Here is a 25544-nt window from a genome sequence, read left to right on the forward strand (position 1 = left end):
CAGGTTGCGACCTGTGAATGGCCTTCACAAGGCGACTGGCATTCACGTCGGTCGCAGTAACCCACATTCTTTCCTCTGGACCATAACCCTTCCAGTGCACGAGGTACTGAAGAGATCCACGAAGAACACATGAGTTCACTATCCTGGCAAACTGAAACTCAAGATTAACATCCACCATGACAGGAGGGGGTGGCAGGGAGGACGGTTCAGCAGGTTCAACATATCTTTTCAGCAATGATTTGTGAAACACATTATGAATTTTCAAAGCCTGCGGAAGTTCAAGACGAAAAGCAACCGGATTAATAATGGCAGAGATCTTGTATGGCCCAATAAACCTTGGCCCCAACTTCCAAGAGGGTACCTTCAACTTAATGTTTCTTGTGGACAGCCACACAATCACCCACTCTCAGGTCCTCACACGTCTCTTGTCAGTCATACGTTTATACTTTTTGCCAATTTTATTTAAATTGTTTTGAATCTTTCACCAAATAGATTAAAGAGGAGAATCTTTCTTTTTCAGGTATACCAGACATCTCAGTACCAGAAAATGTGCCAAACTGCGGAAGGAACCCATATGTACCAAAAAAACGGCGACTTATCAATGGACTCCTGTCTACGGTTATTTATGGCAAACGCGGGCAACGAAAAAAATTAAGACCACTCCTCTTCAGTCTCAGAGACAAAACATCTCAAATAAGTCTCCAGATCCTGGTTAGTGCGCTAAGTCTGTCCGTTCGACTTGGGATGAAAGGCCGAAGAGAAGGACAATTGGACCCCCAGACGAGTGCAGAACGCCTTCCAGAATCTGGAAACAAATGGAGTCCCTCTATCAGTCACCAGATCAGAGGGAATGCCGTGTAGTTTCACAATGTTATCGACATTTGAGCGAGAGTTTTGGCATTAGGTAAACCTGATAATGGTATAAAGTGCGCCATCTTGCTGAAGCGGTCAACAACCACCAGAATCACCGTTTTCCCTGAGGAATTAGGCAAATCTGTGATAAATCAAGGTATAAGTGTTTAGAGAGGGCTCACCTGTATAATCAAGAGTGGAAATGGGTGCACCTACCAAGAGGATTCACCCAATCCTCTAAAAACAATGGTAAAATCAAAAGGAAGAATGGTAGGGCACACCAATATTCGGTACCACACGGATGGTTAATATACCAATATTTTATTTTATTTAGTGATATACACTGTTAAATATACATACATAAAAATTACACTCTTAAAAATAATAAAATAGTAAAACTATTAAATACAATAAAACATAATATGATTATATAAATTTGCAATATTGTATATATAAATTCTATGCTTTATGCCTGAAAGGTTTCAATAGCTCTACTATATTTGCACCAAATTACGTTGAATGGTAAATAGTATCCTTCCAAATGGGTTATTTAACCCAGTCGATGCCCCAATAGATGAAGTGGGGAGTGAATCTGCTATTTGAATAAAGTCTTTTTAAATAGTCACTTATATTACTGCGGCTGTTGCGACTCAATAGTCGCTGTGCGTATTTAATCGTTACACTGTTGCTGCCTGTAAATAGAGAAGAGCCGAAGCTATTGTACTCACAGTTTATAATGCAGTGATATCGGCTTTTACTGCGTCACAGGTGGCGTCCCACGTGTGGCAAGCAATTGTTACACAGGTTGCAGCGTGTAAAGGTGATGCGACTTCGGGATCCTCGAGGCCGACTCTCCAAACAAACAGGTATCCGGCTTGTCTTTGCTTTTTCAAGATAGAAAATCACCGGTGATTTTCTATCTTGAAAAAGCAAAGACAAGCCGGATACCTGTTTGTTTGGAGAGTCGGCCTTGTGGCAAAGTCCACTCCTGCAAAATATCTGTTCAAATGCAGAAGGAATACATCACCGACTGACCTCCAATACAGCACGGCCATATAAAAACACTGAGGATCCCGAAGTCGCATCACCTTTACACGCTGCAACCTGTGTAACAATTGCTTACCACACGTGGGACGCCACCTGTGACGCAGTAAAAGCCGATATCACTGCATTATAAACTGTGAGTACAATAGCTTCGGCTCTTCTCTATTTACAGGCAGCAACAGTGTAACGATTAAATACGCACAGCGACTATTGAGTCGCAACAGCCGCAGTAATATAAGTGACTATTTAAAGGGTTTCTATCACTTCGTATCACATAATTAGCTGTCAGACACTAGCGATCTGCTAGTGTCTGCTCTGGCCAACCATCCTACTATAATCACTTGTGGGGCAGCGGTTTTGCTAAAAAAACTAACTTTTATAAATATGCTAATGAGCCTCTAGGTGCTATGTGGGCGTCATTAGCACCTAGAGGCTTCGTCTACCTTCATACACAGCCGCCGCCCAGCGCGTCCCTCCAGCCCGCCCATGTCCTCCTCCGTGTGACGCAGCGGCCGAATTCTCGCGCATGCGCCGTGCGCGGCTGTATTCGGCGCATTTGAGATGTCTGAGCTCGGAGCGGTCAGACATTCAATGCGCATGCGCGGATGTATTTGGCGCATGCGCATTGAATGTCTGACCTCTCCGAGCTCACATCTCAAATGCGCCGAATACAGCCGCGCACGGCGCATGCGCGAGAATTCGGCCGCTGCGTCACACGGAGGAGGACATGGGCGGGCTGGAGGGACGCGCTGGGCGGCGGCTGTGTATGAAGGTAGACGAAGCCTCTAGGTGCTAATGACGCCCACATAGCACCTAGAGGCTCATTAGCATATTTATAAAAGTTAGTTTTTTAGCAAAACCGCTGCCCCACAAGTGATTATAGTAGGATGGTTGGCCAGAGCAGACACTAGCAGATCGCTAGTGTCTGACAGCTAATTATGTCATACCAAGTGATAGAAACCCTTTAAAAAGACTTTATTCAAATAGCAGATTCACTCCCCACTTCATCTATTGGGGCATCGACTGGGTTAAATAACCCATTTGGAAGGATACTATTTACCATTCAACGTAATTTGGTGCAAATATAGTAGAACTATTGAAACCTTTCAGGCATAAAGCATAGAATTTATATATACAATATTGCAAATTTATATAATCATATTATGTTTTATTGTATTTAATAGTTTTACTATTTTATTATTTTTAAGAGTGTAATTTTTATGTATGTATATTTAACAGTGTATATCACTAAATAAAATAAAATATTGGTATATTAACCATCCGTGTGGTACCGAATATTGGTGTGCCCTACCATTCTTCCTTTTGATTTTAAATCTGTGATAAAGTCCATGGACAAATGAGTCCAGGGTCGGGATGGGATAGACAAGGGAAGTAGAGATCCTGAAGGCCGAGCATGACTCACATTGGCACGCGCACAAGTCTCACAAGTTGCCACATAGCTCTCAACACATTTACGTAACCCTGGCCACCAAAATCTCTGGGAAATGAGATCCACAGTGGATCTGCTCCCAGGGTGTCCTGTAAGAACAGTACTGTGATGTTCCTCAAACACCATGTGCCGTAGTTCCGAAGGGAAGAACAACTTTCCTGGAGGCCTCCAACACCTCTGCCTCAAGTTCTGGATAAATGGCGAATACAACCACCCCATCAGCCAATATCGGAGCAGGATCCTCCAAATCACACCCCCCCCCCCCTCCCCCCGGGAAAGCTACACGACAAAGCATCCGCTTTGATGTTTTTAATCCCCAGGCGATAAGTGACAATAAAATTAAATCTAGTAAAAAACAACGACCATCTGGCCTGCCTTGGGTTCAGACGTTTAGCCGACTCCAGGTAGACCAGATTTTTGTGATCAGTAATTACCATAATGGGAGGAATCGCTCCTTCCAACCAATGACGCCATTCTTCAAAAGCCAACTTAATGGCTAGCAACTCTCTATTAACTACATCATAATTTCTTTCGGCAGTAGAGTGTTTTTTAGAGAAAAAAGCACAAGGGCGCCATTTGCTAGGAGAAGGACCCTGCGACAAGACTGCTCCAACCCCTACCTCTGATGCGTCAACTTCCACAATGAATGGTTGTGACACATCCGGTTGCACCAAAATAGGAGCAGAAGCAAAACATTCCTTTATCGCTGAAAAAGCATGTAATGCCTCATCAGACCAGACTGCGAAATCCGCGCCTTTCTTAGTCATATCAGTTAATGGTTTAACAACAGTTGAGTAATTCAAGATAAATTTACAGTAGTAGTTGGCGAACCCCAAAAATCGCATGAGTGCTTTCCGGTCGATCCCAGTCCAACACAGCATGGACATTTTCCGGATCCATACGAAAACCCGAAGATGAGAGTAGGTACTCCAGGAATTGCACTTCCGGGACCGCAAACACACACTTCTCCATCTTAGCATACAATTTATTCTCTCTTAGGATCTGTAAGACCTGTCTCACGTGATCCTCATGCGTCTCCATATCAGGGGAATAAATTAAAATATCATCCAGATAAACCACCACAAACCTGCCCACCAGATGATGAAAGATGTCATTGATGAAGTGTTGAAAAACAGCAGGAGCATTGGTCAAACCAAATGACCCTCAAGAGTATCGTCCCCTTCCTTGACTCTTACCAGATTATATGCCCCCTCAAATCCAACTTAGAGAACACCTTGGCGCAGACAATTTGATTGAATAAATCTGGGATCAAAGGAAGGGGATAGGGATCACGGATAGTGATGCGATTAAGCTCACGGAAGTCCAAACATGGCCTAAGAGTTCCATCCTTTTTTTTAACAAAGAAGAACCCTGCAGCCACTGGTGATTTCGATGGTCTAATATGACCTTTAGTCCAACTCTCGGTGATATACAGGGTGGGCCATTTATATGGATACACCTTAATAAAATGGGAATGGTTGGTGATATTAACTTCCTGTTTGTGGCCCATTAGTATATGTGAGGGGGGAAACTTTTCAAGATGGGTGGTGACCATGGCGGCCATTTTGAAGTCGGCTATTTTGAATCCAACTTTTGTTTTTTCAATAGGAAGAGGGTCATTTGACACATCAAACTTATTGGGAATTTCACAAGAAAAACAATGGTGTGCTTGGTTTTAATGTAACTTTATTCTTTCAGTTATTTAGTTATTTACAAGTTTCTGACCACTTACAATGTGTTCAATGTGCTGCCCATTGTGTTGGATTGTCAATGCAACCCTTTTCTCCTACTCTTCACACATTGATAGCAACACCGCAGGAGAAATGCTAGCACAGGCTTCCAGTATCCGTAGTTTCAGGTGCTGCACATCTCGTATCATCTGAAGGCAATCGTCTATGCTGTGAATATATGAGATGTGCAGCACCTGAAACTACGGATACTGGAAGCCTGTGCTAGCATTTCTCCTGCGGTGTTGCTATCAGTGTGTGAAGAGTGGGAGAAGAGGGTTGCATTGACAATCCAACACAATGGGCAGCACATTGAACACATTTTATAAGTGGTCAGAAACTTGTAAATAACTCATGAAAGAATAAAGTTACATTAAAACCAAGCACACCATTGTTTTTCTTGTGAAATTCCCAATAAGTTTGATGTGTCAAATGACCCTCTTCCTATTGAAAAAACAAAAGTTGGATTCAAAATGGCCGACTTCAAAATGGCCACCAAGGTCACTACCCATCTTGAAAAGTTTCCCCCCTCACATATACTAATGTGCCACAAACAGGAAGTTAATATCACCAACCATTCCCATTTTATTAAGGTGTATCCATATAAATGGCCCACCCTGTACTCTCGCCTGGCTACTCTTTCGGGTTCAGAAAGATTATACAACCAAGACTTTGGCAATCTAGCTCCGGGAATAAGGTTGACTGGGCAATCATACTCCCGATGAGGAGGCAACTCCTGGTCTCCACTCACAGAGAATACAATCAGAAAAATCTGAAAGAAAAGAAGGTAACATTTTAGTAGTTACAACAGAAAGCGACGTGCTGAGACAGTTGTCAATGCAGTAATCACTCCAATCGAGAATCTGTCTCGCTTGCCAATCGATGGTAGGGTTATGTTTGGTTAACCATGGTAAACCTAGCACCAGAGGAGCAGGCAAGCCCTCCAGCACAAAACATGAAATGGATTCAATATGAGAATCTCCCACCTTTAGGTGAATGTCCTGCACCATTTGAGACAGACACTTTTGAGAGAGAGAGGCGGAATCAATCGCAAACATAGAAATATCTTTGTCTAATGCGCTTGTTGTCAAACCATGCATACGGACATACTGACCATCCACTAAGTTAACCCCTGCATCACTGTCAATAAATACTTCAATTTCCACAGTTTTGGAGTCTAGCGCCACCTTGGCAGGCAGGAGAAATAGGGTACTACCGGTAAATGACAAAAGAACATTCTCAGATTCACCACCCACACTACCAAGAGTGAGAAGAGGACTAGACACAGACTTTTTTTTTCCTTTTCACCTTGATGTATAACATAAGGACATACGTTAACAAAATGTCCTCCTTTACCACAGAAAAAGCAAAGTCTTTTCTTAACCCTAATGTTTTTATCACCTGGTCCAGGAGTGACCTGACCCAATTGCATTGTCTCATCACCAGACAGTGTCTCTTTACCCAGAGTGTCAGAAGCGGCCGCTTCCCCATATGATATTATGTCCCGGGCGAGAGGAAGCTTAGATTTCTCCCTCAGGCGTCTATCAATACGTACAGCTAGAGACATGGCCGCCTCCAATGATTCAGGTTTTTCGTGAAATGCCAAGGCGTCCTTCAGGTTCTCAGACAGCCCATGACAGAATTGACTACGGAGAGCTGGGTCATTCCACTCCGTATCAGTTGCCCACCTACTAAATTCAGAGCAATAGGACTCCGCAGAACGCTCTCCCTGCCGCAAGCCACGCAATTTAGATTCAGACAGAAAAATCCGATCTGGGTCATCCTAGATAAGCCCCAGAGCTCACCTTTCAGTAATGAAATAATAATCCCTACTCTTTGACTCTCGTCCCCAGCAGAGTTAGGACGTAGTCTAAAATATAATTTGCACGACTCCCTGAACCGAACAAAGTTGTCACTGCCCCCAGAAAACCTATCCGGGAGAGCGACCTTAGGTTCAGGGCAGGCCTGGTTCCCGCTGCCGGAACCCACCGCCTGTGGTCTCTGAAACTGTGCAACGGCCGTGCGGAGGTCAGCCACCTCCAAAGACAGTCCCTGCATATGATCGACCAGTGCAGAAACAGTATCCATAGCTGCACTGACAAAACAAAAGATAACTGTATTTTGAGCGGTTGATAATGTCACGGGTAATGGGGAAGGGGAAAACACCAGATACACACAAAAGAAATAGACAACAGTCTAGGCCTCAAAAGCTAAGGAAGAGGGATGGGGACCTCCTAGTAATCCCTAGGCCTTTCCCTAACTCCTGCCAGTATGAGGTCTTTTGGTGTTGCTGAGCTCACCGGTGCGTTCCTTCTTTTAAGAATGTTCCAAACAGTTGTTTTGGCCAGGCCTAATGTTTTTGCTATCTCTCTGATGGGGTTGTTGTGTTTTTTCAGCCTAATGATGGCTTGCTTCACTGATAGTGACCGCTCTTTGGATCTCATCTTGACAGCAACAGATTCCAAATGCAAATACCACACTGGAAATGACCTCTGGACCTTTTATCTGCTCATTGTGATTAGGATAATGAGCGAATAACACACGCCTGGCCATGGAACAGCTGAGAAGCCAATTGTCCCATTACTTTTGGTCCCTTAACAAGTGGGAGGCACATATGCAAACTGCAATTCCTGCACCGTTCACCTGATTTGGATGTAAATACCCTCAAATTAAAGCTGACAGTCTGCAGTTAATGCACGTCTTGTTCGTTTCATTTCAAATCCATTGTGGTGGTGTATAGAGCCAAAAATGTTAGAATTGTGTCGATGTCCTAATATTTATGGACCTGACTGTACAGTCCCTGACAAAAGTCTTGTCGCTTGTGTACAAATTGACCTGAAGTATATATATAAAATATATTTCTAATCAAGATTTTGTTACAAGAAATGGGTCATTTTAATCCCAACAGCTTTTGTAATATTGTTTCAGTGCAAAACGAAACTGACAAAAAGTATTCTAATATTCACAGCTTGGTAAAGCCCATTGAGTCAATTTTTGCCAAGACATAAGTGTTGTCGCCTTGTCATATGAGCCTCACCTGTGACTAATAATGGATCAATTAGGTCTCAGGTGTGTATAAAAAGAACCCCAGTACACTAGACCTTCACATCAACTGCAACTAGACCTCTGCAAACATGCCTAAGATTCACCTGGAGACTAAAGTGTTGATGATCAAGAGGCTGAAGACCAGATCCACTGCTGATGTGGCAGACACCTTCAATGTGTCTCAGCGTCAAGTTCCGAGGATAAAAAAAAGATTTGAAGAGACTGGAGACGTTTTGGACAAGGCCAGGTCAGGCCGACCCCGCAAGACAACTGATCGAGAGGACCGTTTGTTGGCTCGAAAATCCAAGGCCAGCCCATTTTCCACTGCAGCAGAGCTCCACGAGACCTGGTCACCTGAAGTCCCTGTGTCAACCAGAACAGTTTGTCGGATTCTGTCTCGAAATGGCCTCCATGGTCGAATCAGTGCCCATAAGCCAGCACTAAACAAAAGACAATTGAAAAAGCGTGTGGCATTTGCCAAGGCCCACAGCCTGCTAAAAGGATGGACGCTGGAAAAGTGGCAGAAGGTGGATTTTTCAGATGAATCTTCTGTTGAATTACACCACAGTCGCCGCAAATATTGCAGGAGACCTACAGGAACCCGCATGGAGCTGAGATTTACCCAGAAAACAGTGAAGTTTGGTGGAGTCAAAATCATGGTCTGGGGTTACATCCAGTATGGGGGTGTGCGAGGGATCTGCAGGGTGGAAGGCAACATCAATAGTCTAAAATACCAAGAAATCTTAGCTACCTCTTATATTCCCAACCATAAAAAAGGCCAAATTCTGCAGCAGGATGGTGCTCCATCGCATACTTCCATCTTCACATCAAAGTTCCTTAAGGCGAAGAAAATCAAGATGCTCCAGGATTGGCCAGCCCAGTCTCCAGACATGAACATCATTGAGCATATGTGGTGTAGGATGAAAGAGGAAGCATGGAAGACAAAACCAAAGATTATTGATGAACTCTGGGAGGCATGAATCCTTGCCAAACCGCATGGATGCTGTCCTTCAAGCTCATGGAAGTCATACAAGATATTAAATTTGGATCTCACAGCACCACTACTTAATTTGCTGACATATTTTTGGATTTGCAGCAAACTTGTTCAATTTCTGTATAGGCGACAAAACTTTTGTCTTGCCAAAATTTGACCTTTCTGTCTTGATTAAATGATAAATCTTTTTTCAGTGAAACTAATTTATTTCAGTGCATTAAACATCATTTGGGAGGGCTTTAGCTTTTCACATGAGCTATTTCTAACACCAATTGATTAATTAAAAGTCAGGTTAATAGCAGGAGTTTCTACAAAATAGAGAAGCGACAAGACTTTTGTCAGGGACTGTATATAGTATATACAGCAGTGTACTGATATGTGAGGTACAAACTGTAATTTATATGTAATATATGTACATGCTGTATATACTGGCCAGGAACGGGTAGAGGGAGCGGCTATGAATGGGGCATGGAGGCCCAATTTAGATTCTTGCGATAGGACCCAGTGATTTTGTGCGCCCCTGGTTGTGCATTATGTATTCTGTTGTTTGTTTTGGCCCAAGTTCGCAGCAAGGAATGGTCGGCAATGGCTGGCAAGGACAGGGGCTAACCCCTCTGTTCTTCCCCTCTTGGAAGGAGTGGACTCATCCTACTTCCTGCCAAAAGGGGGAGTTCCTGTGCAGAGATGGAAAGGAGAGGAGGCAATCTGCAGATCTCCTGCTCCTGTTACAAATTCTCCAGAGAGAAGTACTCCAATTTTCCTCAAGTTAAGCCTTGAGATTCCAGACAGGAGTACGAACTGCTACAGCAGCATTGAAAACACTGCTGCAAGGTGAGGGATTACAGCCAAGACACCCATCACCAAACAACCACTAGGCCAGTATCACCTAAGTGCGTAACTGTATTCAGCCTCTTTGCTATGACACTTGACAGCTGTTCCTACACCTTGACTGGAGTCATCTGTGGTAGATTCAGTTGATTTGAGATGATTTGGAAAGACACAGCCCTGTCTATAAGATCTCAAAGATGACAATGCATATGAGAGCAAAAACCAAGCCATGAGGAGGAAAAAACTGCCTGTAGAGCTCAGAGATAGGATTGTGTGGAGGCACAAAGCTGGAGAAGGAGACATCTACACTTTCTCTACACTGAAAGTTCCCAAGAGTACAGTGGCCTCCATAATACCTAAATGGAAGAAATTTAGAACAACCAGGACTCTTCCTAGAACTGGCCACCCCACCAAACTACCGGTAAGTAATCAGAGGAGAAAGGCCTTGGTAAGAAAGGTGACCAAGAACCCAGTGGTCACTCTGGCTGAGCTCCATAGATCCTGTGTGCAGATGAGAGAAACTTCCAGAAGGTCCATCATCACTGCAGCCTCCACCAATCTGGGCTTTATGGCAGAGTGGACAAAAAGGAGCCTCTCAACAGTAAAAGACACACGAAAGCCTCCTGGAATCTGCAAAAAAGCACCTAAAGGACCCTCAGACAGTGAAAAACAAGATTTTCTGGTCTGATGAAACCAAGATTGAACTTTTTGGCCTCAATTCTAAGTGGCATGCCTCGAGAAAACCAGGCTCTGCTCATCACCTGCCTAATACCATCCCTATAGTGAAGCATGGTGGTGGTAGCATCATGCTGAGGGGACAGGGCGACTGGTCAGGGTGGAGGGAAAGGTGAATGGAGCAAAGCACAGAGATATTATTCATAAACACTTGACCCAAAGCGCTCTGCACCTCAGGCCGTGTTGAAGGTTCACGTTTCAACAAGACAATGACCCCAAGCACACAGCCAAGATAGCACAGGAGCGGCTTAGGGAGAACTCTGTGAATGTCCTTGAGTGGCCCGGCCAGAGCCCTGAACCCAATGGAACGTGTCTGAAGAGACCTGAAAATGGCTGTCCACCGACGGCCCCACCTAACCTGACAGAGCATGAGAGGATCTGCAGAGAAGAATGGCAGAAAATCCCCAAATCCAGGTGTGCAAACCTTGTGGCATCATCCCCAAGAAGAGTCTGTAATCACTGCCAAAGGTGCTTCAACAATGTCCTGAGTAAAAGGGCTGAATACTTATGTCCTGAGTAAAGGGGCTGAATACTTATGTCCTGAGTAAAGGGGCTGAATACTTATGTCCTGAGTAAAGGGGCTGAATACTTATGTCCTGAGTAAAGGGGCTGAATACTTATGTCAATGCAAGATTTTAGTTTTTCCTTTTCAATAAATTAGCAAAGATTTCCAACTTTCTGTTTTAACTTTCTCATTATGGGGGGTTGAGTGCAGAATAATGGGGAAAAACGTAACATTTTTTTTATTTTCGCACAAGGAGCAACATAAAATGTGAAAGGGTCTGAAGACTTTCCAAATGCTTTCTATACAGAAGAACTTCAGGAGAAGCTGTCTCCCTCCAACTCCAGCATCACTGCTCCTGTCCTGCAAGTCCCCAAATGAGCTGAGACATATGGGGATTACACTGCTGCCAGTGGGAAAGGGTTGTCAGAGAACAATACTGCTGCAAACGGGGGGTGGTTAGCAGACAATGTTGTTGTCAGTGGGGGAGGGGTTATCAGGTGACAATTTTGCTGCAAGCAGGGGAGGGGTTGTTAGGGGACAATACTGTTTCTGGGGGGGGGGGGGGGGGGGGGTTTAGTCGACAATGCTGCTGATAGTGATGTGGGGGTTGTCAGGGGACAATACTTCTGCCAGGGGAATGGGTTGTCAGGAGACAATAATGCTGGTTATTTTGTACTTTGTGGGGGTATTTATTTGGTGCTGTTGGGGAGATGTTTTATACAGCACTGTGGTATTTGTTACTGCTGGCGTGGCATTTTGTGCTGCACGGTGGTATTTATTAGGTGCTGTTGGGGAGGTATTTTATGATGCATGGTGGTGATTATTTGACCCTGCTGGGAGATGTTATATTCTGAATGGTGGTATCTGATGCTGCTGGGTAGGTATTTTGTCCTTTATCATGGTATGCATTGCTATTAGGGAGGGTAACGTATGTCATTTATGTGTTCCATTTTTATTTCCTTTCTTCTATTGATGGTTTACATAGAGGCATGGGTTGAGAAAGGGTTAATGCAGTGAATGTGGCATAGCCCCTTTCTCCAGTGGACCTGGCGATCACGTGTCATAGGTTAGGTCGGCGCAATACTTGCTGGCAACCCATGCTATGCCACTGGTTAAAAGGGTATTCCCATCTCAGACATTAATGATATTTCGCTAGGATATGCCATCAATGTCAGATAGGTGCAGACACCACCTCTGGTACCTGCTGCTATCTCCAGAACGGGGCCCCTGATGTGAAGGAGAGCATCTCTGTGTTCAATTTAGGGGGGTCCTGTGCTAGAGATAAGAGTGGTTCCTTAGCTGACATTGATGACATATCCTATCCATATGGCATCACTTCTGAAATGGAAATAGCCCTTTAAGGGATTATATAAAATTGCTATGTTTAAAGGGGATTTCTGGGTTAATTATATTGATGACCTATCCTCAGATAGACCATCAATACCTGATTGGGGGAGGACTGACTCCCCACTAATCAGCTTTTCTGCAGTGGCACAGAACTATTTAACTCAATGGAAGCAGGGCTGCAGTTACCAGCTCCGTCCACTACACAATGGAGGGCGCTGTGTAGTTCAGGCCCTGGAGTTAGAAGATAACAGCTGATCGGCAGGAGTGCCGGGTCTGATACTGATGGTCTGTCCTGAGAATAGATCAATCGTCAATATTTTGATCATTAATCATCAATATCACTAACCCAGAAAACCCCTTTAAATGTGCTTTAAAGCTGTAGGCATGTTTATCGACAACTAGCGCTTGTTACTCAACAGCTATTCCTCAGTTTGGCTGAGCATGCATGTGTTCTCAGCGGGTAGAGGGGAGGGAGCCTCGTCCAGACACCTCTGGTGGTGGCATATCTCCCCTGGGAACAAACAGATCAGGCATGTTGAACCCCAACTGCTCAATCTTTCTCTCTGTCTGACATCAAGGAAAAGTCATGATACCTTCAAACAGTAAATGGTCGACCCTCAATGGTAAGCTCAAGGAGAAGGTGAGGGCAGTGTGGCAGGCAATATAATGCGGCACTATGACAGACAATTCAATGGCACTCTGTGGTTGGCAATGTAGTGGGGCACAGTGACTGGCATTGTGATCGGGTACTTAAACATATACAGTAAAATCTGTTTTTTATCATTTCTTTTATGCTTTAATTATGGGTTTGCCTTATGGTCCAGGGCATCCTATAGTCTGAAAAATACAGGTACCACCTCACACAGTGTATATACCGCCTCACACAGTGTATATACCACCTCACACACCATATACCACCTCACACAGTGTATATACCACCTCACACACTATATATACCGCCTCACACAGTGTATATACCGCCTCACAGAGTGTATATACCGCCTCACACAGTGTATATACCGCCTCACACAGTGTATATACCGCCTCACACAGTGTATATACCGCCTCACACAGTGTATATACCGCCTCACACAGTGTATATACCGCCTCATACTGTATATGTACCACCTCACACAGTGTATATACCACCTCACACAGTGTATATACCGCCTCACACAGTGTATATACCGCCTCACACACTATATATACCACCTCACACAGTGTATATACCGCCTCACACAGTGTATATACCGCCTCATACTGTATATGTACCACCTCACACAGTGTATATACCACCTCACACACTATATGTACCGCCTCACACAGTGTATATACCGCCTCACACACTATATATACCACCTCACACAGTGTATATACCGCCTCACACTGTATATACCGCCTCACACACTATATATACCACCTCACACACTATATATACCGCCTCACACAGTGTATATACCGCCTCACACAGTATATGTACCACCTCACACAGTATATGTACCGCCTCACACAGTATATGTACCGCCTCACACACTATATATACCACCTCACACAGTGTATATACCGCCTCATACTGTATATGTACCACCTCACACAGTGTATATACCACCTCACACAGTGTATATACCGCCTCACACAGTGTATATACCGCCTCACACAGTGTATATACCGCCTCACACAGTATATGTACCACCTCACACAGTATATGTACCGCCTCACACAGTATATGTACCGCCTCACACACTATATATACCACCTCACACAGTGTATATACCGCCTCATACTGTATATGTACCACCTCACACAGTGTATATACCACCTCACACAGTGTATATACCGCCTCACACACTATATATACCGCCTCACACAGTGTATATACCACCTCACACAGTGTATATACCGCCTCACACACTATATATACCGCCTCACACAGTGTATATACCGCCTCACACACTATATATACCACCTCACACACTATATATACCGCCTCACACACTATATATACCGCCTCACACAGTATATGTACCACCTCACACAGTATATGTACCGCCTCACACAGTGTATATACCGCCTCACACACTAAATATACCACCTCACACAGTGTATATACCGCCTCACACAGTGTATATACCGCCTCACACACTATATATACCACCTCACACAGTGTATATACCGCCTCACACAGTGTATATACCACCTCACGCACTATATATACCACCTCACACAGTGTATATACCGCCTCACACACTATATATACCACCTCACACAGTGTATATACCACCTCACACAGTGTATATACCGCCTCACACACTATATATACCGCCTCACACACCATATACCACCTCACACAGTGTATATACCGCCTCACAGTGTATATACCGCCTCACACAGTGTATATACCGCCTCACACACTATATATACCACCTCACACAGTGTATATACCACCTCACACAGTGTATATACCGCCTCACACAGTGTATATACCACCTCACACAGTGTATATACCACCTCACACAGTGTATATACCACCTCACACAGTGTATATACCGCCTCACACACTATATATACCACCTCACACAGTGTATATACCGCCTCACACAGTGTATATACCGCCTCACACACTATATATACCACCTCACACAGTGTATATACCGCCTCACAGAGTGTATATACCGCCTCACACAGTGTATATACCGCCTCACACAGTGTATATACCGCCTCACACAGTGTATATACCACCTCACACAGTGTATATACCGCCTCACACAGTGTATATACCACCTCACACAGTGTATATACCACCTCACACAGTATATGTACCGCCTCACACAGTGTATATACCACCTCACACAGTATACAGTGAGGAACAGAAGTATTACCCTGCGATTTTGTAAGTTCTCCCTGCTGCAGTGCAAACCTGGTCAAGAACCACAGGAAACGTCTGACCTCTGTAACTGCAAACAAAGTCTTCTGGACCAAACATTAACACTGATTTTCTCAGGTGTTCAAATACTTCTGTTCAGCCGTGCAAGATAAATACATTCTTTAAAAATCCTTTCCTGAATTTTTTTTTTTTTTATTCTGTCTCTCGGAGTAGGAATGCACCTACAATGTGAATGTCAGACCCCTCCATGATTTCTAAGTGGGAGAACTTGCAAAATAGCAGGGTGTTCAAATACTTCTGTTCCTCACTGTATGTACCGCCTCACACAGTGTATATACCGCCTCACACAGTGTATATACCGCCTCACACAGTGTATATACCGCCTCACACAGTGTATATACCGCCTCACACAGTATATATACCGCCTCACACAGTATATATACCGCCTCACAGTGTATATACCGCCTCACAGTGTATATACCGCCTAACACAGTGTATATACCGCCTAACACAGTGTATATACCGCCTCACACAGTGTATATACCGCCTCACACAGTGTATATACCGCCTCACACAGTGTATATACCGCCTCACACAGTGTATATACCGCCTCACACAGTGTATATACCGCCTCACACAGTATATGTTCCACCTCAGACACTATATGTACCGCGTCAGACAGTATATGTACCACCTCATACTGTATATGTACTGTACCACCTCACACAGTGTATATACCACCTCACATAGTGTATATACCGCCTCACACACTATATATACCACCTCACACAGTGTATATACCGCCTCATACTGTATATGTACCACCTCACACAGTGTATATACCACCTCACATAGTATACCACCTCACACAGTATATGTTCCACCTCAGACACTATATGTACCGCCTCATACTGTATATGTACTGTACCACCTCACACAGTATATGTACTGCCTCATACTGTATATGTACTGTACCACCTCACACAGTATATGTACTGTACCACCTCACACAGTGTATATACCACCTCACACAGTGTATATACCGCCTCACACAGTGTATATACCGCCTCACACAGTATATGTTCCACCTCAGACACTATATGTACCGCGTCAGACAGTATATGTACCACCTCATACTGTATATGTACTGTACCACCTCACACAGTATATGTACCGCCTCATACTGTATATGTACCGTACCACCTCACACAGTGTATATACCACCTCACATAGTATACCACCTCACACAGTATATGTTCCACCTCAGACAGTATATGTACCGCCTCATACTGTATATGTACTGTACCACCTCACACAGTATATATACCGCCTCACACAGTATATGTACCACCTCACACAGTATATGTACCGCCTCATACTGTATATGTACCACCTCACACAGTGTATATACCACCTCACACAGTATATACCCACTTCTTAGATTACATTATCACCCAGCTTTCCCAGAGCCCTGAAAAACGGAACTGTTTTGTACAGTTACCATTCAAGAGTCCAGAAAAGTTGGATGACAACCAGTATGATGGGTGCTGTATCCTAGCCATACTGGTTACCACTCAGACAACATATTGACACTGGTGACATTAGTACACGGCAGGGTCTCACCGCTCGCTGGTGGGGTCGGAGCAGTTCAGGGGGTACTTCAGTGGGATGATGGTTCCATCCGTGTCCTGCAGGCACTCGTGTTGTCCCGTGTAATACTCCACCAGTTCCGTCAACGTTGCAAACTGTTCTCCGCCGTATAGGTCGTAGTAGTCGCCTTGGTTCTGTATCCGGATATGGGTCACTGACTCCTCCACCCTAAAGGGGGCAAGAAGAGCCAAAAATCCGTTAGATCCCCACCCTAGGAGGTAACGATACCTGCACCATGAACAGTAGGACTGTAGATGAGGAGGTTACTGCCTTTCTCATGATGAGCACACTCACCTCCTGAAATGCTCTGTGCTGCTTGGAGACCCTACAACATATCTTTCGTGCTCTTGTCTATGATTTTTGCTTTTCATTACATGCAGCCTTGTATCACTTACATAATCACCGGAGAGGACATGTCGCTCCTTTACTCCCCAGACAAGTTCACCACACGCCTTCTGAAATACTCTGTGCTTCTGGGAGACCCTGCTACTTTCATTCTATGCCCTCCATGGCCCCTGGTCCTTTTTATATTCAGTCCCGTGCTCCTTGACATAATGAGTACATGACTGCCCTCTAAAAAGGAGCTAACCCTTTTCTAAAATACTCTGTACTGCTGGAGGGGACTCAGCTCCATCCACTGCATGCCGCAGTCTCATTCTGTGACCTCCGACTTGTGACCCTCATCGCATGAGGACACTGCTTTTGTCGCTGCCACCTTTCTAGTACAATCAGTTCCTGAAATCCTCTGTGCTGCTGGGGAAGGAGAAGTCTTTCCACCATCTATGATTTGCTTTCATTCCCTTCATTATGACAGCTCCACGGTCACATAAGTAATGCTGAATTGAGAGATCCCCCGCCCCCCTCACAAGATTAGCACACTTGTCTCCTGAAATACTCTGTGCTGCTTTGGCACAAAGGACTACAGGAAATGGAGGTCATCACACAAGATCTTCAGACTATCGCATAGCATTCATGTTACTCAAGCAGGAGGTCTGTCACACATATAGATTGTGTAAAAGTCGCACTTCCTCATTATACGCAGGAAGCGTCGCTGGAAAAAGTGGAAAGACAAAACAGCAAAAAATCATCAGATATTTGCATTTTATAGGGAGGATTTACTGTAAATCGCTGCTCAGTGGCTTATAATAGCACAGTGACTTAATTAGAGGAGCGGCTGTATATGCATAGTCTCCTAGGGCACTGGAGACAGGTGACGTGGAGTAGTTATCAAGGGGACGTGGACTTCGTGTCTCTACAGAACACTGCAGGACCGTTTCTGAAAATTAAGGACAGTCCCCGTAATTATACTGTTATGTCCCGGAAGTCATACAGTTCACATAAAAGGTTATCCGTCACTAGGGTGGAGTTCCCTTTAAGATGTATTAGTAGATGCATAAGATGCATTTATTTAAAATAAAAAAAATAAAAAACACTCCCACAGTTCGCATGGGGAGGATAAAAATCTAGGCCATGATGTAAACAAGTGTGGCAAGTTGCCCATAGCAACCAATCAGGATGCTGCTTTCATTTTCCAAAGGGCCTCTGAGAAATGAAAGGCGGAATCTGATTGGTTGCTATGTGCAAGTGACCAAGATATGCTGTGTCCTGGCGAAGCCCCCAAAATGCCCAATTCTGCTCATACTTCACCTCTTTGTCATCCCAGGTTGGGACTGTTGGCATCTATGGTACAACGGCGTGCATGGGGGCCATTATAGCAAAGCTAGATGAGGCCCCTTTCAGCTGCTACTTGACACTACACAAGGCCCTAGTACAGGAAAGGGCCCCCCTCTCCAGGGGCCACGGGCCAGCCACATATGCTACTTCTATTGTATGTATGCTCTTTCGCTTGTAATACGGTGGACATATTTTCCAGTTTGATAGTCGGGGAACCTGTGAGAGCTCTCAGCACTAGCCCATGATGTCAGGAGGAAGCAGCAAAAGCAGTTTGGATATTAGGTAAACAATAGATTTTGGACCCATGACCTGCACTTTTAGGGGATGTTATGTAGATGTAAAGTATCCCCTACTCTATACACAATTGGGCTGAATGGCAGATGGTTTCCCAGTAATATGTCAAGCTTTTGGGACACCTACTGATCCTGAGAACTACAGGGTGCCATTCCGCTCAGATGCGACTCCTCTGACCCGGTATCATCAATATCATAACAACCTGCGCGTTCATTGTGGACTGACCTGACAGATAACGAAAAGTCTTCAGGCCTCTTCCTGCTGGGACGCACAAGAAAACTGCCATGGACGCCTCTCGCTTTTAGACGGGCCTCGGCCTCCAACCCGGTTATGTCTCTGTGAAACCACCTGGAAATGTTACATGAAACAGGGAGATTATCACCTGATTTATGACACAGAAGAAGGTTCAGAACTTAATTAATAAAATGACATCAAAAATTAAAAAGAAAAAGAAAGCAGTTAAATGTCAGCACAACATGTCTCTGAGTTGGAGCATCATCCAACAGAAGCTTTATTGTACTTGGATAGTCACATAATGGATTATATCAGAGAATTAAATTCTGACCTCCATCAGCCACCACTAGGGGGAGCTTAGCAGCTTCCTTCATACTGTTAATACACTGAACTCAATAATGACATACTGTAGTATGCAATAAGCTCCCCCTAGTGGTGAGGGGACATTATCATTTATGTCTAAGCAGGAGATTTGAAGGTCTGAATCTGAAAAATGGTGCACTGACCACTGTAAAGATATACTGCAGCAGGCCCAGGAAGGGAGAGCGAGAGGAGGAGAGTGGTGGTGGCAGTGGTAATGATGGGGGTGGTAGCTCCCATTGTGGCAGTCCTCACCCTTTCACTCCATGGCCTGTTAAGTGATAGGAGGGCGCATTCCTTGGAGGACACCCTGGAATTTTGGGGTCTCCTGCCTGCTAGTGGTTAGAGTTCCCTTGATGCTAGGTAGATAGCTCGCGGGGTGCGAGGCAGGAGAGCAGGTGCAGATGAAGGGCCGACGGATGATGGTGGAGTCAATGACCAGGCCCATAATTCCATTCTCATTAACTCTTTCTGCAACTCCCAGGCTGTGATGTGTGATGGCCAGTCCGTCTCAGAGTACGATGGGTGCCAGAGGCAATCAACCGTTTCCATATGCAGTAAAGTCTGTTGCAATAAACAAGCTTTTACCTTACTGTCTGTCCAGGCACAGCCTTTAAGTGGTTCTCAACCATCTGAAGAGGTCTGTTCCGTTGCTCTCCGTCAACTTTCAGCCTCAGAGATGAAGATTCCCTAGACTAGGCCTACTTGTCTGCATGTCACACATATATGTCCTTTCTCTATACCTGCTCAGCAAAGACTCTTTCTAACTAGAGGCTAGAGCCAGCCCATCACTCTGCACTCTATGATTGCCAGTGAACTATTTGATGTTTATATCCCACCATTTTGGGATTTACAGTGCACAAGAAAAAGAATACTTTAACCATTCTATGAATCAGAACATTAACTTTTTAGCCGCTATCCACTACAATAACCCTTTAGCAGTGACTCACTGGGTCACTGCAACAGTAACCCTTTAACTACTGCCTACCAGCTTTTGAAGGCAGACAGCACAAGTCTACAGCAATATATTTTTCCGTCGCTACTTGAGCGAGCAGGTCGGGTGCCGGGCAAGACATAGCTGCCGGATCACCACAGAAAGATGTTTTCACCTGGTGGCCACTATGGATGCCCTAGTGGAAGTTCTCCTGGTGTAATTTATAGTAAATCCAATGGCCCTCATGAAGCCCTGTCCCTTTTCTTGCCACTTGGAAAAGCTTTCATAAATGCCCCCATTATGTACCAAAAATATGTACAAACATAAATAAAATATAGATAGATATACAGCATATAGACAGTATATATTCATAGCGGTCGATGCTCTGTTTTTCTGATACAGAGCCCCTAATCCTCTTCTTCTCTTCACACAGCTATAGTTACATGATACATTTCTGGCTGCTACCACCACTAGAGGGAGCACTCTGAAGACAGATGTCTGTAGGTAAGAAATGTAAGCCTGATAAATCTGCATGCAGTGAGCTCCCTCTGGTGGTGGATGCAGGAAGCAAGAACTTTATCATATAACTCTATGGCTGTGAAGGAAAGCAGGGGATGTGGAGCTCTGTATCAGAAAAACACCAAGTCAATGTGCTAAAAACCTCCTATCACGTTCCAGATTGTGCTGTGTAGATTGGGGCAAGGTCATCACAGGAAGATGAAGGCAGATAACACAGGGTCCATCAGCTCTTCTTCCCCCTTGGCTGCACAGTAACCCTCTGCTTCTTTACAGAGCATGCCCACAACACTCTTCCATTGAATTTGTTTTAAAGTGTACCTAAACATGTGGGTAAACTTTATTAAAACCTATTCTACATGTGAAGAAAATAATATTTGAAAGATACTTAAATTTTTTTTTTTTTACTTTTTCTAGTGAAATAGGCACATGAAGTTCAGGTGCCTATTGCGCTTTAGAATCAGTACTCTCATTCACTGCTGTGTGTGTGAGTACGGGGCTGCATTGAGCGCTGTGCAGGCTGGAGCATACATTGCTGCGAGAGCAGCGCTGGTACAGGCAGGAGGAGCGACGTATGCTCCGGCCTGTATAGCGCACAGCGCGGCCCCGTACTCCCACACACAGCAGTGTACAAGGGTAAGGATTATAAAGCACAATGGGTACTTGACCTCAGTGGTCACACGTGCACAAATGGCACATGATCTGAAAATCTGGTTTTGTTCATATTCTGAAAGTCATAGCACTTTTATTTTTTCTTCGATGGAACTGTGTGAGGGCTTGTTTTTAGCAGGGCCTTTTTTACTTCATTCACTGCACAGCCTTCATAGTATTGGTCATTACATACTGTACACAGAGATAGCAAATTTGTATTTTTTTATAGTAAAGACTAAAGTTTTTTTTTTCTTTTTTTTTTTTTTGGGGGGGGGGGGGTACTTTGTTTCAATTTAAAAACCCTTTTTTTTTTAAATTGTTCTACTATATTTATTAGTCCCATAAGGGGACTTAAACAAGTGATCTCTTGATCACATACATAATACACAGCGCTTCTTTTGTAGTACAGTGCATTATGTCGGCTAGTCAAACTAAAAGACCCTGCTAATAGACATATCGTGCTCCCTCTCCTCACTGTAGATGGAGGAATTGAGACTGGCCCATAGACTTAAATGGATCTAATGTCTTATGCAGCAAGGAGAAAGAGCGACATATGCGCCTTACTCCCCTCGTTCTAGAGATCAGCGGGGGTCCCAGCGCTCAGACCCCCACCGATCAAAGCTAGGTATCAGATAGATAGGAGATAGATAGACAGATACCACACCACCAAGAAGGACAAGCCGTAAGTTTATGCAAGCCGAGGAAGTAGCAGATGTTGGCAAGATCTGCAAATTATCACATTTTCCAGCAACTAGCTCCAATCTGTGGCATGTGTGAGAGGCACAAAAGCCAAATTGAAAGTAAAGTTTTTTAGCCACATGAAACCTCAAAAATCATATCAAGTTGGGATGATTGTGCGATGCCTCATGGTCATCAGCGTGGCAGTCATCAACACTTGTCGCACACTTAGAGAGACAGAATCCTTGGCTTGATAGACCTTGGTTTATCACTCCAGCAGATCGCTACGAGCCTAGACCGAGATGACAGCACTGGTCAAGACTGTGTATCCTGGTGGTGGGGAGAACAATGAGTAACTGGAATGACAGCAAGAGGTGCAGAGAGGAGAACCTCTTCACGGATGGGTCATCTGAATAGAAGAACGATGAGTAGTGATCTGTTCTGTACTGCAAGTGAAATTGGATGTCATATCCTGAGCCTAGGGTGGCAAACAGTGTCTACATAAACCATCAGAAGGAGTTTGCACAACATTGGGATACGAGCTGCCAGACTTCCAGCTTCCCCTTCCACTGACTTCACGCCACCTCTCACAATGGTGCACAGCAAGACGGCAATGGGGACTGGAATAAAGGTCTATTCTCTTGAGTAGGGTTGAGTGAAGCATGCTTCGGATAATAGATCTGAAGTCGCTTCAGTCAAAACTTTGTTTGAATGTGCATTCAGCATGGCAGAACATTCCTCAGACAACGATTCATAACCTCACTGATGCCAAGGTGTGTAAGTGCGTGTATTTCTGCTCGTGGTGCTCATACCCGATACTGAATAAATTTAGATGTTTTGAATAATTTGTTTCCATTTTTTATCATTTGCATAGGAGTGTGGATAGATATGAGATAGGATAGATAGATAGATATGAGATAGGAGAGAGAGATAGATAGATAGATAGATAGATAGATAGATAGATAGATAGATAGATAGATAGATAGATAGATAGATAAGAATTTTTTTTATTGCAGGGTGATGATGCCTTTAAACCCATAAGGATGCAACCTCATTTTTTAAATCTGACATGTTACTTTATGTGGTATTAACTTTGGAATGCTTTTAATTATCCAAGCGATTTTTGTGACACATTGTACTTTATGTACTTTATGTTAGTGGTAAATTATGGTACTTTATTTATTAAAACAAAAATGAATGAAATTTTCCAAATTTGAATATCTCTATTTGAATACAGAAAGTCATAGCTCACAAAATAGTTAAAAGGGTTTCTGTCACCAGATTTAACCCTATTAGGCTAGCTGACATTAGCGATGTGCTAATGTCAGCTTAAACCTAACTAGCCTATTCCTACTTTTATCTATGCCCCCGTTACGCCAGAAATTGAACTTTTATAATATGCTAATTAGCCCCTAGGAGCAGGGGGGGGGCGTTGTTCCTGCTCCTAGAGGCTCCGTTCTCCCACCTTTGTCGCCTCCCTCCAAGTCCTGATTGACAGGGCCAGGCAGCGCTCGTATCTGTCTGCCAGTCCTGTGCTCTAGTGAAATCTCGGCGCAGGCGCGGTGAGGGAAAGACGCTCGCAGGCTGCCAGCTTTCTCACCGCGCCTGCGCGCTAAATAGGGTTAAATCTGGTGACAGAATCCCTTTAATAATTAAAATGTACCACGTGCCAACTTTACATTGGCTTCATTGTTCAACCATTCTTTAATTTTTTTTTATTTTAAAAGGCTTATAAATTTGGCATTAATTTTACAAATTCTCAAGAACATTTCCAAATTCTATTTTTTACGAACCAATTCAGTTCTGAAGTGACTTTGACGGGCCTATATATTAGAACGCCATATAAATCAGCCCACTTTAAAACGCCACCCCTGAAAGCATTGAAAATGGCATTTAAGAAATTTAACCCTTCAGGTGTTTAAAAGGGATTAATACAGAATGGAGATAAAATTAAAAAAATGTATTTCTTCGTAGATTTTCAATTTTAATCCATTTTTGGAACACAGCAGGTGGTAAAATAGAACTAAAGCCCCACATTTATTACCCTGATTCTGCAGTTTTTAGAAATATCCCTAGAGTGCTACTTGACTAAAATACCAGCCTCAGAATTGAAGGAACATCTTGTGGATGTTTTTTAGGAGGTTCTTCAAGTGCCATTTTAAGTTCTTTGCTAAAATATAAAAAAACAGCCCCAAAAGGCCCTGTTTTGGAACCACACCTCTCAAGGAATTAATATAGGGGTGCAGTGAGCATTTTGACCCCACAGGTGTTTCTTAGAATTTATTAGAATTGGGGGAAATTGAGTTTTGACAATAATATATATTTTTAGCTCAAAATCTTTCATTTTTGCAAGACTTAACAGGAGAAAAAGCACCCCAAAAATTATTATGCCATTTCTCCTGAGTGCAGCAATACTCCATATGTAGTCGTAATCTGCTGGTTGGGCACACAGCAGGGCTCTGAAGGGAAGGAGTGTCATTTGGCTTTTGAAACACAGATTTTACTGGAATGGATTTGGGCACCATGTTGAACTTGCAGTATTCCTGAGGTACCCGTTTAGTGGAAACCCAAAGAAATAACCCAATTTTTTGAAACTACAACCCCAAGGAATTCAGCGGGTGTAATGATGGTTTTGACCCCATAAATGCTTCATAGCCTTTATTAACATTGGATCGTGAAAAAAATAAATACATTTCTAATAGATGCAAGGGGTAAAAAGAAAAAAAGCACCTAAATATTTTGTTACACAATTTCTCCCAAGTATAAAAATACCCCATATGTGGTCATAAACTGCTGTTTGGGGACATGGCAGCCCTCAGAAGAGAAGGATCGGCATATGCATTTTGTAACATGGAATTTGCTGAAATGGTAGGAGCCGTAACTCTGTAAAACTTTTTTTTTATTGATTTAGCTGTGTGAGAGATTCTTTCTTTGCGGGACGAGCTGTTGTTTTTATTAGTACCATTTTGGGGTTACATTTGGCTTTTTGGTCTCTTTTTTATTTAGTTTTTAGGAGTAGAGTTGGACAAAAATTGCAATTCCATCAGTGTTTTTTTTATTTTTTATGGGGTTCACCATGCGGTATATATGATATGATAATTTTACTCTGCAGGTTGATACCATTATGACAATCCAAAGTTTA

The 25544-nt window shown here is 43.7% G+C and overlaps 1 protein-coding gene across 1 annotated transcript in view; it reads right to left on the reverse strand.

Moving 5' to 3' along the window:
• The window catches only part of PTPN6 (protein tyrosine phosphatase non-receptor type 6), an 80755-nt gene that overhangs the window by 49082 nt on the left and 6129 nt on the right, over positions 1 to 25544 (reverse strand). Inside the window, exons 2-3 of the mRNA XM_040435641.1 lie at positions 19255 to 19377; positions 17035 to 17229 (exon numbers count right to left, since the gene is read on the reverse strand). Of these exons, the coding sequence (XP_040291575.1) occupies positions 17035 to 17229; positions 19255 to 19377 (318 nt within the window). The remainder of the gene's footprint in view (positions 1 to 17034; positions 17230 to 19254; positions 19378 to 25544) is intronic.

This window comes from Bufo bufo, chromosome 6 (assembly GCF_905171765.1).
Source record: "Bufo bufo chromosome 6, aBufBuf1.1, whole genome shotgun sequence".
In the NCBI taxonomy this organism is placed as follows: domain Eukaryota; kingdom Metazoa; phylum Chordata; class Amphibia; order Anura; family Bufonidae; genus Bufo; species Bufo bufo.